The sequence below is a fragment of the Trachurus trachurus genome (genome assembly GCF_905171665.1).
Source record: "Trachurus trachurus genome assembly, chromosome: 9".
Lineage (NCBI taxonomy): Eukaryota > Metazoa > Chordata > Actinopteri > Carangiformes > Carangidae > Trachurus > Trachurus trachurus.
The window spans coordinates 12,507,364-12,525,967 of NC_139895.1; the positions used below are offsets into that span (position 1 = coordinate 12,507,364).

Below are 18,604 nucleotides of genomic sequence, written 5' to 3' on the forward strand. Positions count from 1 at the left end.
AAATGATCATGTAAAGGAGCCATAAAAAGATTCATTCATTCAATTTTGCAAATGAAATCATCTCATGGCAAACAGAAATGAATGGGCCCCAGGATCGAACCCTGGGGCACTCCACAAGAACTACCTTACCTCACTTTTACCTCATTACAGGTAAAAACCAAAGCAGTTTAAGGCTTTTGGAAAAAAGCCAGCTGCTGACAAGTCAAAGACAATCTTAAAAGCTGCTAGACAACAATTAAATCTTAATTACTGACAAAGGTGTTGACTATGGGAGAAGCAAGTTTGACAAGTTAAACATGATCAGTTATGTGCCTTGGTGGGTATATCTCATCTTTCATGTTATTTTATCTCTGTAAAAGTGTTTAATTTAGATAGTGGGAAAAGATCAGGATATATGAGATCTGCAGTGGAGATGAATTTCCAGCACATCTGCCTCCCTGCTGCTGGCAGATCTCCACGGCCGAGGCAAAGAAAAACAGCTCTGAAGCCAAAATAAGCTGCCTACAGGGGCAAGTGTGAGGCAAGCTGAGGGCATCTGAGTGGATGATAAGGGAAAACAAATTTGTCAAAAAGATAGAGCCAGAGCTCTGGGCCAGTCAACCATTTCTCCTCCACCTGCCAAGGATAAGATAAACTGGGTGAAAAGTAAGAGCTGGAATTGGTCAGCTAGCTTTAGCAAGGCCACAGCGCGTCATTAGTTTTTAAACAAAGATGAAGACTGATGCCCACAGTCATCACACGCATAATGAAAGCTGTTATCTTCCCTCCTCGTTGAAACTGAAACTTTGCTGCTTTAGTGCAGCCTTGAAGGCAGAAGAAGATCACTTAAGGTCACCAATTTTTCCCAAGTCTGTCATTAACAAGCCTTTTTATTCCTGCTACAGAGTCTGAAGCCAATTTCCCAAACGCTGAAATGGCTTGTGAAACAACAGCCTCAACAGCACTGCTCGTTTCTAAAACTTCAGATTCAATGCAGATGCAGCCAAAACAGCTTCCAGGAGTCTCAAGGACGTCCTGCTGTGTGAGTGTGAGTGTGTGTGCGTGTGTGTATGTGTGTGCACTCAGCAGTCTGTATGGAGTTACAATGGGTCAGCAGCCAAGGAGACCTTCCTGTCCGGGAGCATCTTTACCTGGATGAGATCTCTGCTACAGACTCGGTTATTGCTGACTGAAGCAGGATCATGGAGTCTAAAGGATGTGTTGCTTTTTGAGCCAAACTGCGAAATGCAATCTCAGCCTTGGCTAAGCCTCGTGCATGCTTATTTTGGCTTTGATCTCCTTTGGGGGACATTGTGATATCACTATCGCTGGGCAACAAAAACACACATTCAGAGCTCAGATTTGATGAAGAAACCTGTGTTCGAGGTCTCTAAGTTTTCAGCGATCTGACATCATGGCTGTAAAAACAGAGAGTGCAGGAGAAACTTTTAAAAAAGGGGGGAATAAAAGTTTATCCCACAACTTGCAAATGTACAAAAATAAAGACAAAATCCCATAGACACATTCAACCTTCAGGCTTTAGACTAATTTTATGAACATGTGACATCAGACCGTAAAATATGACAAATACTTTCAGTGTTAATAAGATGGTAAAAATAAATTAACGACGCATAACAAGTCGGTCCTCACCTTCAGCGTCTGTGGGCCTGGGTGAGGCGTCGCCGCTCTGCATCTCGTCTTTCTGCCCCTTGCAGGTGCCGGCGTCCAGCTGCTGCAGCATGGTGGGGCAGAGCTCCTGGAGACGCTGGCCATCCAGCCGCGACTGCTCGCTAATGCTGTAGATAGCCAACGTGTCTGCAGGCAAACACTGGAAGAAAAAAAAGAGGAATTCACTTTTTAACTTTAAAAAAAACAGCTGAATTACCCAGGATGCACTTGATGCTTTCAGTTTTAATAATGACAGACACAGACATCAAGCTGTCTTGTCATGTTTCTTGTTTTTCTTAAATGCACAGTCACTAGAGTATTGCACATATCATTTCACTGCAATGATCTTGTATTATTGTATGTGACAAATACATTCTCTTCAACTTACTTTAAAAAAAAAAACTTTATACCTCATTAGAAATTCAGCACCCAGTTTTTGTTTATGTGCGTTGAGTGCGTTGTCTCCCATTTATAATTAGTTCAAATAAGAACCATGAAACACAATAACAAGCACAACCTCAACCTCCATAATAAAATATAGAAATGTGCCATGTGGGGCGTCGCGTGGTGTCGTGGTTAGAGCGGGCACCCCATGTATAGAGGCACAGTCCTCGCTGCAGTCGGCCCTGGTTCGAATCCCGCGTTGGGCGCCATTTACTGCATGTCATTCCCCCTCTCTCTGCCTCCCCGTTTCCTGTCTGTCTCAACTGTACTATCCATAAAGGCATAAATGCCCCCCCAAAAATATACTTAAAAAAAAAAAAAAAAAGAAATGTGCCATGTGTCTCACTCTAGGACAGACAGACGACAATGGAGGTGATGATTCCATGGGACACTAAAGAACGCTGAACCCGACTGGGGTTGTTGTCAAATTGATTAAAGGGATAATTCAACATTTTGGCAAATTGGCCCATTGTCATAATCCCTATAGTCATAGCAGTAGGTTCGTTACCTTTAATTGTCGGTGCAAGCTATTTTTAGAATGGCGGAGCAGAGCCGTGAGCTACTCAGATCCCTCATCAAACTCATCAAATACACAATCCAACAACTCCAAAACGCTCTGGTGGACAAGTTGTGACCTGCACATTCACCACGCTATGAGATAATAACAGAACGTTACGAGACAGAGTCGTTTTAGAGGTAAATTCATGCAAAACCGCTGATGCACGTTCCCGTCAAGGGCAGTTTTTCAGCACGCAGTCTCTGCATTTACCTCTAAAACAACTCCGTCTCATAACGTTTCGAATTTAATGAGGGAAACCAAGAAATCCCATTAGCCTCCGTAGCGTAGCTCTGAGTAGCTCACGGCTCTGCTCCGCCGTTCTAAAAATAGCTTGCACCGACAACTAAAGGTAACGAAACTTCTGCTAAGACTATAGGGATTATGGCAATGGGCCAATTTGCCAAAATGTTGAACTATCCCTTTAAGATGTTTTTCTGAATTTGTTTGTGATTTTTTAAGTTGCACTACATTGATCTCTCAGGGCCACTGTAGCTTTCTGACATTTTATTAATCAAAAAAATACCAGATCAATGACAACCTTCAGCTGTAAACCCAGAAAAGTACAAGAAAAATGTATAGTATGTCATCCGCTAAATGGTTTCATTTAGGGCCAAACAGAGAAGTTGAATCAAACAGAAGTGAAACCTCATCATAGTGACACGACACGTTGCATCAATCCAGCCGACTCATCACTTCAGAAATGTTCATAACAATAACAGCACAGGAGGAAACATGACAAACATGTTTTTCAGTGACAGTGCTACTGTGCTCTCTGTGACGAGAACTGTGGAATGCAACACGTTTGCTGGAGAGCGTCGTCCTCTGATGTGCGTTTAACGACACGCAGCAGGTGACACACGTGACTGAAGTTGTATCGGTGATAACCTCGCCTCACCGAACACAGACGCCACTGATAGCTTCTTGGCCAACGGCTGCAACTTTATTTCTGTTCTCTGAGGCTACACACCCACATACACACACACATACTTTACCTGTTTCTATTTTCATATTACTGACTAAATAAATACAACATTCCTCCTGTAAGAGATCTAACCCGACATCTTAAAGGGATAGTTCACTCAAAATTGAAATTTCACTCATTATCTACTCACCCTCATGTTTTAAGCCTGTTTGTAGCAGAAGCTCCCAGTGTCTCAGTTCACTGCTTTGCCTGTGTCTGTGCAAATCTCGCGCGATTTGCATTGACACCCAGTTCATGGCTCCGCAAATCGCGCAAGATTCTGGCAGAGCAACACTGGGAGCTTCTGCTACAAACAAGCTTAAAATATAGACTTATTAAATTTTTTTCGTAACAATTTCTCATGTTGGGGCTTCAATACAAGAGGGACGTTACAGACGAGCTGTGTGGAGGTATTTGGATGTTTTTTGCTGTGTCTTTTTGGACGAAGAAAAGTGAGCCCAGTTTGCTACCGTCATATGGCAGTGCAGTGCTGCACCGAGCCCCACTGTAACTCCAAGAAGGCATGGAGGACTCTGAAACTTCTCCCAGCCCTTAGTCGACATGAGGGTGAGTAGATAATGAGAAATTTAAATTTTGAGTGAACTATTCCTTTAAAGCACATGTGACTTTAAACCTCTGCTCTGATAAATTTTCTGAGGATTCGTAATTACTTTCCCACAATCACCCAGGGGTTAAAAAAAAAAAAAAAAAACGTAGATCAACAAGTGAGTCAACCATCCACGACACTAAGTATGTGAAATATGTTAAATATGTCGGCGATCTGGCACCGGTGGCTCCTGCTTCATCCAGATAGCAGGAGGACTAAAGCTGGATTTACCCTTCTTGACTTCTCTGACTTCATGTTGGTAACGAGTCTGAGATATTTCACTCGGGTCATCGTTGCCTCATGTCTCGGCCACAGTTAAGAGCCAACAAAGTCCTCACCTGATCAGCGTGGTGTGACAGACAGGTGCGCTGGGTTTTCTCACAGATTGATGACTCAGCAAAACTCAGCAAAGCTCAGTGAACAGATCACACCCACATTTTGCATGATTTGAATTATCTTTATTTGCTTTGTTACTGAGGCCTGCTTCTGTTTGTAAAGGCCGTCAGAGGTCAGTTACTATCAGATCAGTGACATTTCCAGAGTAAACACACACACACTTAAAATCACTTCACTGCTCTTTGTCACATCAGGTGTAAGATCCAGGATACAACTTTTAGCCTCAAGCTCCTGTATTCACCTGACGTAGCCGCACATAGACTATGTTTACATGCAGCCAATAACCCTTTCATAACCCGAATATTAGCAATAACCCGGTTGCACACAGCCATGTAAACACCATTTTGAAAAACCGGAATATGCTCATATTCCGGTTTTTAAAAACCCAAAAATGACCCCTGGGGTACTCCTTTTCCAACCCAAATATTTGGTCATGTATACGCCTATCGGAATATCCCCATTGAAAGGAACATTAATTTGTGTTCTGCACATATTCTATTCACAAGGACTTCTTCACCCTCACTTACTGCGGCTTCTGCATTCTTTCTTCGTTCTCTGACCCCGAAAGGAACCCGCGGTAAGTACTAATTTCGATTTAATTTAATTGTAAAGCAAATTTTTTAATTTAAATGATGATCAAAAGGACGTTACTTGAGACCACAGAACAATTTTAAAATTAGTTGAACAATTAATGAACATTGAAAAAACTATAGATTCTTGAACAAAAGCGAATATAAACGTCGACACGCTGCATTTGGGAGTATGGATGCTATGAAATTAACTGATCATAGGTGGCCTGATATCTGAGGTAAACATTGATTCCGACCGGAAATGCCCTTTAACCTGAATACTGACTGCATATAAACGTAGTCATAGTCGAGCAAGTTCTGGCGATAATACAGTCCTGCTACAAACAGGAGGTCAAGTCGTAAGTGACGCCAAAGGTACCGTGAATGTGTGTGGTGAATAGAAACGTGAAAGGCTCAGTGTTTCAAACCTGAGAGGATTGTTATGATCCACTAAGTGACACACAAACACACACAAACACACACTGCAGCAGAGAAATGGCACCAGAACCAGAACCGATTAGACCAATCACAGCTTTGACCTGACCCGACTCAGAGCGGCTCCGTGCAGCCAACAAACTCCTGAGGCAACCAGCTCAGCAGCCGCTGGAGGTCAAAGTCAGGGGCAGTTATAAAACACAGGCAATAAAAGTCCTATAAAGAAAGTCATTATGGTAAATGTATCCATGATGCATCCATACTGTACCATCCTTGTTCTCCATGTATTATATCGATTGTATATTTATACGTCAATACGACTGATGGACAAACATGAGGTCCAATACGGATCTCTAATCGTCTATCTTATCCACTGACAACTGAGCATGTTATACAATATATGGTAATTAACAAAAAAAAAGTGTGAATCCTTCATGGTTTAAATAAAAATTTCCTCAGGTCAAGTTTGTCAAATGTAAAGAGTACTTTAATTAAAGTAAACCCCTCAGAGAAACATGGAAACATGTCATGGAAGATGACAAACAGCAGGAGACCTCCAGGGAGCGGAGCTGAGGACGTCATCATATACGTATATGCACAGTCATCATAACCAATAAAACACACACTTCATACTCAAAAACAATAGAGACTGTAAAAGTTAGAGTTGAACTTTGAGTGGTCATCTAATGTCACGGCACTCGGCTTTCTTCATGTCAGTCAAAACAGCTTTAGAGCATGAATGAGAAACTTGAAGTCTACATTACTTTAACATGTTTTTTTGTTTTTAAATTGTACATTAGGGATGAAACGATATGGAAAATCTGACATCTCGATTATATTATATATATATATATATATATATATATATATATATATATATATATATATATATATATCTCGGTTATCGATACAATTGTGATATTTTTAACAATAAACTAACTGAAAACATCACAGTCCACAGCTCGTCATTGTAAGTAACCATAATCACCGTACGTTCTTTCAAGTGTTCATCTCGATCAGCGATCATATTAAATTAACAGTTCTAGCTCAGTGGAGCTGTTTAACAGTGGATGCAACATGAAATGTTCTCACACCTTTGACATGGTCTCTCTTTCCTTTTTTCAGTTCTTTGCTCCATCTCTCCTGTGATCGCTCCACTGAATTCTGACAACGCTGTGCATCAGTGATAAAAGTCCGCATGTGAAACACAGTACGGACACGGAGAATGCGTTGTGTAATGTGAGTGAAGTTAAAGCAGAAGTAAGCGGAATATTTGTGTTAATATAAGTCTTAAATAGTTATATCTCCGACAGCAATCACTTACATAGAGTGTTCAGTCCGAAACACGGGTCTGTCAGTCACTCTGCTCTGCTGTAAGCAGAGGAGAAAACTTTCCTTGTATCCTACAACCTTTATCCAATGAGGAGAGAGAACGGCATGAAGGGCTGTGTGTGCAGCCAAGGGATGCGCGTGAATGTGGTGACGTAGGGACGAGGACCAATAGATCTATGACGAGGGCGGGGGCTGCTAACTCCATTGGCTGACAAGAAGTTAGCCAAAACGACCGGATCGCTTACTTCTGCTTTAATTGTCTTTCTATTTTTATACCTAGCTTTTAAACCTTTTTATGCTGGCATTTATGATGTGGACAACAAAGTAAGAATTTCCTTGTGGGCTGTGCGAATGACAATAAAAACTTTGAATCTTGAATCACAGCCGGTAATTACTACCACATAAACATTTTTACCAAGACTGACCGTAACATCCTTATTGTACATAGGCTGCACTGCCTATCAACCTAAAGATAAGATAACGGTTTATTTTCTCCTCACCTTGGAGCTGTTGGCTTTGGGAGGGGTGCTCGTGGGCGTCTCGGCCACGTTGCTGCTGTCGTTGTCTCCGTCTCCCTGGCCCTGGCTAAACAGGGCCAGCATGGACCGCAGCTGGGGCACCGTGATGGTGCTGTTGTCCCCGAATCGGTCCAGCAGGTCCTGGAGCACCTGGGCAGGAGACTGGGTCTGGCTCTGCCCCTGCACCGTCACCATGCCCAGGGGCCAGAGCAGCAGCAGCGCCAGGCCCAGGACCAACCTCAGGGTGGTGGTGGTGGTGGTGGTCGTGCTGCGGCCATGAGGGGAACAGATGAGCATCGTTTCTTCACTGGCTGGAGGACGATGATCTGTGGAGGGAGGAAGAGGAGGAAAATAAATTAAATAAAAAACTCCACATTGCAGATAACCTCTAGCCTAGAAATCTAGACGCACCCTAGCGGCAGCAAATATAGTATTTGCTCCGTAGGTGGGTCTAGAAACGAGCCATAGGAACCTTTTGAGTCTTGCGGTGTGTTTGTGTTCACCAATCACAGCGCTCTATCTGTTTAGAGAGTCGTTGGGCGGGCTTAACGCGATGACGACATTTTAATTGGCTTGTCAGGCTAACGTCATCCTGCTCTGTGCTCTGATTGGTCGTAGCGCTACCCTGTTGCGTGCAGAGGCAGTTTGAAAGACAGCCTTCATCCCGCCCCCTGGATTGAGACGAGGTCTACCGGTCGTTGCCAGACTAGACATTTTAATGATATAGTCTGGCTTGTCAGGCTATTATAACCTCTGCTTTTTTTTTTTTTAAACTCAACACTCAGTTTGTGATTTTGCTCTCTGCAGACTCCCACCAGTGGACGGATCATGTAATCGTTCTTGTAAACTGCCTCAAAGTGTGAGACACGAGCCAAGTTCAAGTGCCAATCAAATGTCTTATTTTAAATAAGTAAAATTAAATAGTTTAAATAGTAAATATTTGCTTGGGCTGCAGAGAAAGAGAGGAAGAGCAGGCGAGGGTGTAGCTGTAGGCAGAGCAGGGAATATCTTTATATCAATAACTCAAATTATGTCATGTTATCTGGGCTCAGCATCATAAAATAGAGCAGTGCATCATAATAACAACGACAGGACGGCTTATTAATGCGAGTGAATGTTTCTTCTCTCTGAAAACACAACAACATAAGAACGGTGTCTTCTCATTTGCTTTGTTCAATCTGCATCAAGTGAGATGCGTTTGCAGGCAGCAGGTAGAGAACACACCACGTAGTCTTCATCTAAATCTGAATAAAAGGTGAAGAAAAGACCCAAACAATGAACATTAAAAGAACAGTTACTGGCCCTTTTTCCCAGAATGGGTCTCTGTTTTGTTAGTATCTATTACAAATGGACATGGTTCACACTCCTGACAATGATTATACACAGTACTGCTCAACAGCTGGTGGTCGTTAAATGCCAAGAAATGTAGTAAACGTACCAAGAAAGGCAGAAAAGAAGAAGACTGACTGCAAGCTGAAATATATGTTTAACTATGGGTTAAAGGGATAGTTCAATATTTAGGCAAATTGGCCCATTGCCATAATCCCTATAGTCATAGCAGTAGGTTTGTTACCTTTAATTGTCGGTGCAAGCTATTTTTAGAACGGCGGAGCAGAGCTGCGAGCTGCTCAGAGCTACGTTACGGAGGCTAATGGGATTTCTTGGTTTCCCTCATCAAACTCATCAAATACACAATCCAACAACTCCAAAACATTCTCGTGGACAAGTTGTGACCTGCACATTCACCACGCTATGAGATAATAACAGAACGTTACGAGTTGTTTTAGAGGTAAATGCAGAGACTGCTTGCTGAAAAACTGCCTCCAACAGGAACGCGCATCAGCGGTTTTGCATGAATTTACCTCTAAAACAACTCTGTCTCCCTTTGAGCTTTAATGGAAGAAGGAACACATTTAACAGATAAAAGGCCTAAATAACAAACACAATGCTTTTGGGTAAGAAAGCATAACTTTACTGAACTTATTAACTCAAATTAGGGAAAATTTGATCCAATAATAAGCAACAAAACTGAATTTGTTGAAATATTTGATGTTTGGTTTTGGTGTGAAACTAAAAGAGCCTTTTGTGAGTGAGGTCTATAGCACAAAGCACAGTGAACAGGAAACCACCGCCGCCAATTACACACAATTACAGGCCTCACCCACCACACAACACACAATAACACTCTTAAACACAGACAAACACCCATTAATCATCTATCGATTATCAATACAGATACTGCTCCTTTTTTTTTTTTTTAATTATAAGAAGCTGCCTGTCATATAAAAAATGAAATAAAATCAGTGGATGGGAAAATATTATTCCAGCATTTCAACTCATCAATCATCAGGGTGCAAAAGTTTTTGCATCTCTGACACAAACTTTCACAAACACACTCAAAACGCCACATACAGGATATACTGTAACCTCCGTCCCACCCACCCACCCACCCACACACACACACCCCTCCCCCCCAACCTCTCTGCAGCCAACACACAGCACCGATTCATCGCCCTGCACCCAGAAGCTGCACATGCCACGTCGAAGGTGAACACACACACACCCTTTCAGTTTTGTAAAACAACTTTTTTTTCCCCCCTACAGAGCCTGGGAGGAGGATGATGAAGATGATGATGATGATGGCGGCAGTGGCTGCATAAAGTGCCTGAGTCAGTGCGTCCCCCAGTGCCCTAAAGGATCGCCTGACTGATGCCCACAGGTTACATGAGAGCTGGGAGGGAGTCGGAGAGTGGAGAGGAAGAAACGCCTGAAGAGAGCGGTGGGCTCCTCAGGAGAGCAGTGGACTGTGGAGGAGAGAGAGAGAGAGGCGGAGAGCGAGAGAGACGGATAAATAAATAAAAACGAGGTTACAACTCACCGGTGAGGGATAAAGAAAAAAGAAAAAAAGGGGGGGAAGGATCGGTGGAGGAGAGGAGGAAAAGAAACTAGGAATGGCAGCTGCCGGCTTGAATTTTCTCTTTTCTCTCATCTCCATCGATTTGCCTTCTTCGTTCTCTACATTTCGATCCGAGCCTCGGGGCCACAGAGTCCAGGCCCCGAGCCGAACCCACATCATTCCTGCTCTACAGCTGCAGTGAGGATTCCTCCTTCATTCCCATTTTGGGCTCAAAAAAAAAAAACACAAAACACAGTGGCACTGTAAAGACACAGAGAGGGGGGGGGGACACACTGCAGCTGCAAAACATCCAATTCAGCTGCGGTATATAGACGAAAACAGAACAGAACAGAGCCGGTCGATATACGATCACATTCCTCTGGCCCGAAGGCGAAGAAACCAACTCATGACCAGAAAACTTCATGTTTAAAAGGAGAAAAAATACAAAACACCACAGGCCAGGAGAGCCAGAGTGAAACACGGAGCTGCTGAGATGTCCTTGTCCACTGTAGGAGCTCAGAGGCCCAAACTGTCGAGTTTCCCCCAGATAAAATTAAACTTTCAAATCAAACACACATACACACAAAAAGAAAAAGGTCAGTCTGTCTTGTAATCACCAACCTCTCTCCTTCATCCGTCTCCCCTCTGCCCCAAATCTTCCTCCTCTACTTGCTCTAATGAGACCTCATTCTGGAACGAGGTGAAAACAAGTTGCAGAAAACAGAATGAGGAAAAAAAGAAAAACCTCATAAGCCTCTTTAGCTCCTTTTTTTAATTCACTTCATTCACCCCTTACACAATCTTCTCGAAAAGTTGCAAGGAGCTCTGAACCTCGGCCTCCGTCCTTCTGCAACACACAGCAGGGGTCGGGTACTGACGCTTAAATAATCGGTTGACTGAGAATATAGAGAGGAGATGTAAATGACTATCACCTCAGAGCGAGTAGAGTCACGTCAGGGGAAGCACACTGACTGGATCGCATAATCAAATCAACAACTGCTTTGACGAACAATTAATCATTGAGAGAAAGATAAATATTTGCAGCTTCCCGCTCTGTGAACATGATTATCTATCTATCTACTGGAAATGTTCTTTATTTCAGACGTTTTAAAGACTTTTAATGATTCATTTCTTGGTTAACCCAATAAATAACTAATGAAAAGTATTGTTAGTTACAGCTACTTATAATAATCAGTTCCTCGACACAGACTTTGTCTTTTCTTTGGCTAAAACAGGGACTTAAATACCTGACAAATGTGTCCTTAAATCCGTATATCCTCATATATTATCCTTAAAGTTCAATATCGCCCTAACTTGGTTGTTCCTACAGATTTAAATGGCTTGTTCATGTTTAATTTATTGAGGAAGCTGGTGACCGAGACTTACAGCTACTAGAAGTTGTTAATGTTATGATGTAGTATTTTGTCTGGCAGGTTTTTTTTTTATGCTACCACTTAGATAAGATACTGGTTAAATAAAAAGGGAATATAAATCTATCATCTCAGATTCAGTAGATAAGATTTAATATCAACCCATCCTTCTTGAAGCTTTTTTCTAACCTACAATGGTAATCACCAGTTTCACACGTGGATAAACACACCACCGCAACAACATGAGGCCCAGCTGGCAGGAAAGCTGCCAGAGGTAAAGTGATCTCTCCCTCCTCTTCCACATTTATTTTTCATTAGACAGAGAGGAGACGCAACAAGTGTGAGGAAATGTTTGGGAGTGACAAAAGGCGGCAGCACGTATAAGCCGTGAATAAACACACACCGCCTTTGTAATTGGCCACAGCCATGAAAGTTTAACGCCGTGACGTCTGTTACAGCCGAATACATCTGCACTGGTCTTGTTAAATGATATTATACTGGACTTTTCTAAGAAGTTACAATTCTTCACTAAATGGCAAAATGAGGTAAAAACAACAATGAAGCAGCAAATGATGCGTTTGGTTCAACAAGTTGATATTCTCTCATAAGTCAAAATGTTTCTTCAAATGTTTAAAGAAGTGACTTGAGGAGTTCAAGAGAATTTATTTGTCACATACAATAATACAAGATCATTGCAGTGAGATACTCCAGTGACTGTGCAATTAAGAAAAACAAGAAATATGACAAAGATAGCAACATTAATCTGACTACAGGAAACTGAAAAAACACACTGATATACTCTAAACAAAGTACACACACTAAAAAACAGACAACAACAACCAAGGCTACGATCTAACAAATCTTATCCCACCAGGTAAGTGACAGTCTGTGGTGGCCAAGGCTACAAAAGCACAATGTCACTTTTCACTCATCAATCTGTCGTGGATCGTTGTTTATCCGTTTGGATCGCTCTCCACGGATCGGCACGCAAGCGGTGCAAAGATCGGTTGAGGGGAAAAAAGAAATTGTGCGTGTAGCGTGGGAACACTGCGCAGCCGAGTAGGCTAAACAGCAATTTAAAAAACTCTGCTCACATCGGCAGCTGTGCGTCATGCACAACAACAACAACAACAACAACAACAGCAACAAAATTGTTCGTTCTACCAGCATGTGTCCTCCAAATGATCCAATCTGTAACTCAAAAACTCTGATCCAACCCAATCCGTGAGGTTATTGATCCGTTGCACCCTGATCAATCAGACTGTGGGAACAAGCAGAGGGCAACAATCAGCTGATCCAAGACGGCACCTTTAGGCCCATTTGGAGGTTAGTGAAGTGAATCCTTGATGTACTGTATTTTAGGTGCCTTAAAGCAGAAGTGAGTGATCCGGTCGTTTTCGCTAATGCTGCGTTCCAGGCAGGCTTTTGAAATCGTAAATTACAGCTTCAAGTCACAACTTACGACTTTGTAGCATTCCAGGCAACCCACTCGTGTTTTTCCGACCTGTTTTACCGGTGAAAGTCACTATAACGGCCACTCGTAACTTCCGACCGGTGAACTCGTACCAGATCGAACTGGTACGACTTCACGGTCGGAAAAATACGAGTTTCCTTGAACGCACCATAACAGTCCTCGTCGCTACGTCACCACATTCACGGCGTTCCTTGGCTGCACACACAGCCCTGCATGCCGTTCTCTCTCCTCATTGGATAAAAACTGTAGGATACGATAAATGTTTTCTCTTCGGCTCAGAGCAGAGCAGAGGGACTGAGAGACCCGTGTTTCAGTCCAAACACTCTATGTAAGTGATTGCTGTCGGAAGATATAACTATTTAAGACTTATATTAACACAAATATATCACTCACTTCTGCTTTAATTGAAATTTTTTCCCATTTTCATATTCGGAGAAACCGTATCCTGTGAGGTTGGATGGCGGGCTCAGGTGGGCGGGGCTTGGTGACTGCTTTATTGTGACATCACAAAGTCGCAGAAGTCCCAACGACTCGTTCTGAGTTCCTGAACATAGACTGTGTCACGTGCCGTCCCCGCAAAAAGAGGAAAAACAACCTCTTCTTCTCCGAGTCAGCACAATATGCCACATAACAGATGAACAACATCGGCCACTGCCACCAGTGTCTTCCAATGGCTGATGGCAGCCAATGAGAAGAATATCGGCCAATGTTGGTGCATCCCTAATGATGAACCCAGAACTACTATATATTAAAAAAAAAATTAAAAAAAAACAGACATGGAAATCTACCTTTTTCAATATCAGTTATCAAAATAATCACTGGTTGCAACCCAAATTTCAGATCTGCTTTTCAGAAAGCTCTCCAGTATCAGAGTTTGGCCTCCAAGTCAATCCCAACTATGTATCTGTATAACAAGTGAATAAGAATAGCAGCTGCGGTGCTGCTTGTCATCACGCTCCTGTGGTTGTGATAATAACTCGGTAGGGATACAACTAAATATACACGTGCACTGGTGCTGCTAAATAAGTCCTTCTTCTTGCTCTGCAGAGACTCGAGAGCCAAACGACCATACAACACTGAGGGGGTGTATGTATCCCTCACTGGCGGACCTTTGCCTCGGCCTCAGTCCAATCAAAACAAAGAGGAGAAACTGCTTTTTAAATGTCACCATGTCAGGTTAGACTGATGTCAGTGCGCACACACAAACAAAAACACACAGACAGGGTCAGCATGTTGTGTTTCTGTGATGTGCATGTGTGCATTTGAAGAGTCCAAGGCCTATTTTCAGCTGTGGAGATAAAGGGTGGTGAGAAGAGACCAGCAGGCTGCTGCAGAGACGTTAGTCCTTCAACACGCCAGCACAAGGCCTCTGCCATGACGTTAAATATGAGGTTTACAAGGGGAGCTGGCAGCAGGGGAGCGGGGAGAGAGGAGGAGGAGGAGGAGGGGGAGGAGGGAAGTGCAGGGACGGGAAAATGTTTAGTCACAGTCTGCTGGACTCCAATCCCACAGGCATGCAGCAGCTCCTCCTCTGCTCATCCCCTCACATCTTTCTCCATTCTTTGAAAGTCACCACTTCATCCTGCTTTGTCTATTATTTCCTTCCTTGCTTCCTTCCTAAATGGTGGAATTTCGCGTGTGCAAGTAAATTTTTCATCTACTTGCACATGTTCAACTTGTACTTTGCCTTTTTCTGTTTTTCTGGTGAAACATGGAAGGGACGACTCAAAGAATCTGAAATCGGTCATTACAGGTGTCCAGTGTTGGGCACGTTACTTTGAAAAAAGAATTAGTTACAGTTACTATTTACTTTCCCCATAAAGTAACTGAGTTAGTAAATGCGTTACATGATAAAAGTAATTAATTACAAGGAATGTGTCTATTAGATTTTTTACAAAATGCTCAAATATGTCAAACTAGCCTATAGGCTACTTGGACTCTAGTGCACTAACCAACTCACTCAGTATTCCTCCACACAGACAGGCTGCGTGACGCCGCACTGTATCACTCCACACGCCGTTGGTCTAAACAGCTGATAGGCACAGTGATACAACGTACATACAGTTCCAGATAAACGTCCTTTTTTGACCATTTGATAAACTGAAAATAATGTGTAGCCTATATAACGTCTGGGTGTATTATTTTCTGATGGGACTTCTTGGGGCGCATTTTATTGTCATAACTGCGCTGTAACGGGGGAAACAGTAACTTTTTTTGATTACTTGTTACTAAAAAAAAAGTATTGTTATTTTAAACGCGCTATTCCCATAACTGCAGGCCAATGTTTGTGAGGATCATGAATGAAAAGGAAATGTAAATATTTCCTTGGCAAGACGATTTATGGGCTAAATTGTCTGCGTGTGTGCTCCTAAAATTTTAAGTTGTGGGCCACCGTGCTCCTAGTAAAAAAAAAAAGTTAGTCTGGAGCCCTGAGACAAATTAGCCATAAAAAACAGTTGTAGAAGTAAATATCTATCACTAAATCTGAGCAACGGGAGTGAGTAAACTAACCGACCACCATCATACTGTAGCTGCCTGACACCAATGTGTAAACACAACCCTGTGAGACATTTCCCTTGTCATCATCAACTTCAGCAGCTGACGGAGCAGGATATAAAAATCTGTGATTGGCCGCAGGATGCAGGCTGAGGTAGCGTTATCAACAGGACATACGGTGCCAATTCAAACACAACCAGGCCGCCAACACCACACGGAAAGGAAAAAAAAACTAAATATCTGAACACGCATGCTCTGCCAGGATTCATGTAATCAAATAAAAAGTGACCACAACAAAACACAAAACCTACACTTTAAATAAATTAGTGAATAATTCAGACGTTGCACAACAGTGAGCTAAACACCACCTTCAAAAAGTTTCGTCCTTGTCAGCATTAAAAAGTGCCTTTGTTATTATTGCTGTTAATCAGCACTCCATCGTCCTGTAGAAGGAACAACAAACTCAATAAAAGGCTGATGAAAGTGCTGATGGAAAATCTGAAGTTGCATTTTGTTTCTCTGAAATGAAAGCTTGTCTCATACATTCAACTACTGGCAAATACACTGACATTTGTTCGACTCCTTTTGCCTCCGAGTTTCTTTTTGTTGACTGTCAATGAGGGACTTTTGGGTCTGATGCTGATATTTGACAAAAGGGAAGATAAAAAGAATCTAATAGCTGGTTCATTTTTAGCTGCTTAACACTTTTAGCAAGCCCATAATTTCTACATTGAACCCAGACAGTTCATGGTTCATGACATAGTAGAGGAAAAACGATTAAATGGGAACTATGCAAGTCTGGTCGCTGTTTTGCTAACCCTCCTCCTGGCCATGTGCATTTGTTTTCAACAAAACGGGCGAGAAATCAATCCATGAAGCGGTGTATAACATTATTTATCATAGACGATGTTACCAGGTGTATATTTGTGTAGTCTTATCTGTCATAAACAAGAGATTACGGGTTAGGGGGCGCGTTTGTGTCGAGGTGCCACTGAGATGAGAGCTGGGACACCGAGTCGGAGGCTCTGATCTTACAAGGTTGGTTTTCGGCCAAGAGACGCTAAGTGGAAGACAGAGAGCCTCCATTCTCCGTGGAACAAGTCATTTAACCATCACAATTACTCCGAAGCTGTTTAATTTAGGTAAAAAATGTAGCAATAGTTCCTCTTTAAGACAAGAAGAGAAACAGCAGACCGTCTTAGCTCTATGGAAAGTTCAGTATGTGGCGTCTGCTGGTTGATCCCAACCCGACAGAGAGAGGTCGACTACACCAATGCAGCACACTCACTTTCACCAACTCTAAACAAAGAAAGCTGGTGTCTGGCTCAGGATCAGACTCCAGAGGAAACAATTTCCTCAAACTTCCCGTCAACTTCTGTTGCTTGTTTCAGTTTCTCCTGTTTATTCCCAAGCATAAAGCAGATCCCGTACCTTTTATAACCGGAGACAGCGAGCGCTCTTCTCTAGATCCTCCTTAATTCAAAGCAGCTCGCTCCTCAAAGCAAACGCTGGTTCGTCCTCTCGTATCCACTCACTTCAAACTATCTCATCCCAGGTCTCTTTATACTCCCCTGAAGTGAAGGGCGGGTTATAAGGTGTGCATCGACTCATCAACCTCTACACACAAGGCCCCTAATTATTGTTTCCCTCTGCCCCTGGGGGCTGATATCATCATGAACCAAGTCTGTCATTAGGTGGGAGAGTGATGGTTGGGGGCACGATGCCGGTTCACCGAACACATTGTCAACATGCTACACTCATCCTGAGTGTACAACAAAGGAGCATTCACCATGAAATTAAAGGGTTTTTAAGACATGACTCGGTCTGACTCGGCCCCTCACTTTTACCCAGAGGCCGGCTTAGAGGTCAGACATCCAGAAGAGGAAAGCCACGGAGCAACTGACCTAAGAGCTCATCAATACTTCCTTCCATTTTAAAACTTAAACTACTTTTATCTAATAGTTGCAGAATATTATCTCATCAGCAAAGCATAGGAAAAACTCTGGAAACTATGCAAGCAAGGACAATAGTCTCATGTGGAGAGGTTCAAACACTCAGAGCATTGAAATACTATCATCTTCTTAAGAGATTTAAACTTCTGAAAATTATTTTTTACTCTTGGTAGCATGTGAAATATAATATTAAGAGTTCACACACTTTTCAGTAACAGTGGATTCCTGTGGCTTCTCCATGAAAAGCCACAATAAGTTGGCATCAGGATAAACCATGATAATTGCAAAAGTATAAATCACTCCACAAATTACACAAGATAATGTCAGCCAAGTTTGACTTTTAATAAATCTGGTGGCTTGACAATTTGAACTGTGACTGCTGTTTTAAGGGTTTGAAGGTTTTGCATTACTTAAGGTGAGTCTCTTATACAACAATAATTTAAAAAAGGTTAATAAAAGCATCCTGCATCCATAATCTCTCTAAAGTAAAAAGGTATTTAGAGGAAAAATACACCAATCTTTATTTTTACTATTCTTTTCTCTTGTCTTTTGTTCCTATTTTGTAAGATGTATTACTTTTCTGCTTGTTTTCTTGTCATTTTTGATTAGCAATTATCTTTCTTTGTTTAGCTTATGGATGAAGCTAGGCATCTTGAAATATGAGCTCAACCGACACTCTGCAATTTGCATATATTTCCTCCATCCAGACATGTCTTTTCACTGTAACAGCTAATTTTCTGGACATCTGAAAGTAACAGTAACAGACTTAATCCATTTGTTGTTCTTGTTCTTGTAAGGGCCACAAGCTAAAAGGCAGGAAACCCTTTTAATTTATCACTGGACTATAAAATAACTTTTTGGAGGTGAGTCCAGGTTTTTCAGAAGATGCATGAAGACAACCCCACGAGAAAACCGGTCTGTATATGGTCATAAAACTAAAATAGGATA

General features: G+C 42.2%; 1 protein-coding gene across 4 annotated transcripts in view; it reads right to left on the reverse strand.

The window, feature by feature from the left end:
* Window positions 1-18,604, reverse strand: part of slc39a14 (solute carrier family 39 member 14) — a 32,603-nt gene that overhangs the window by 13,077 nt on the left and 922 nt on the right. The window contains exons 1-3 of one of the 4 annotated variants that reach the window (XM_083979231.1): window positions 10,986-13,099; window positions 7,451-7,794; window positions 1,630-1,807 (exon numbers count right to left, since the gene is read on the reverse strand). In XM_083979231.1, the coding sequence (XP_083835357.1) occupies window positions 1,630-1,807; window positions 7,451-7,794; window positions 10,986-10,998 (535 nt within the window). In that variant the 5' untranslated portion in view covers window positions 10,999-13,099. Of the gene's footprint in view, window positions 1-1,629; window positions 1,808-7,450; window positions 7,855-8,219; window positions 9,197-10,346; window positions 13,100-18,604 lie in introns of those variants that run through there. The other 3 variants (XM_083979232.1, XM_083979230.1, XM_083979233.1) reach the window with 3 other exon arrangements.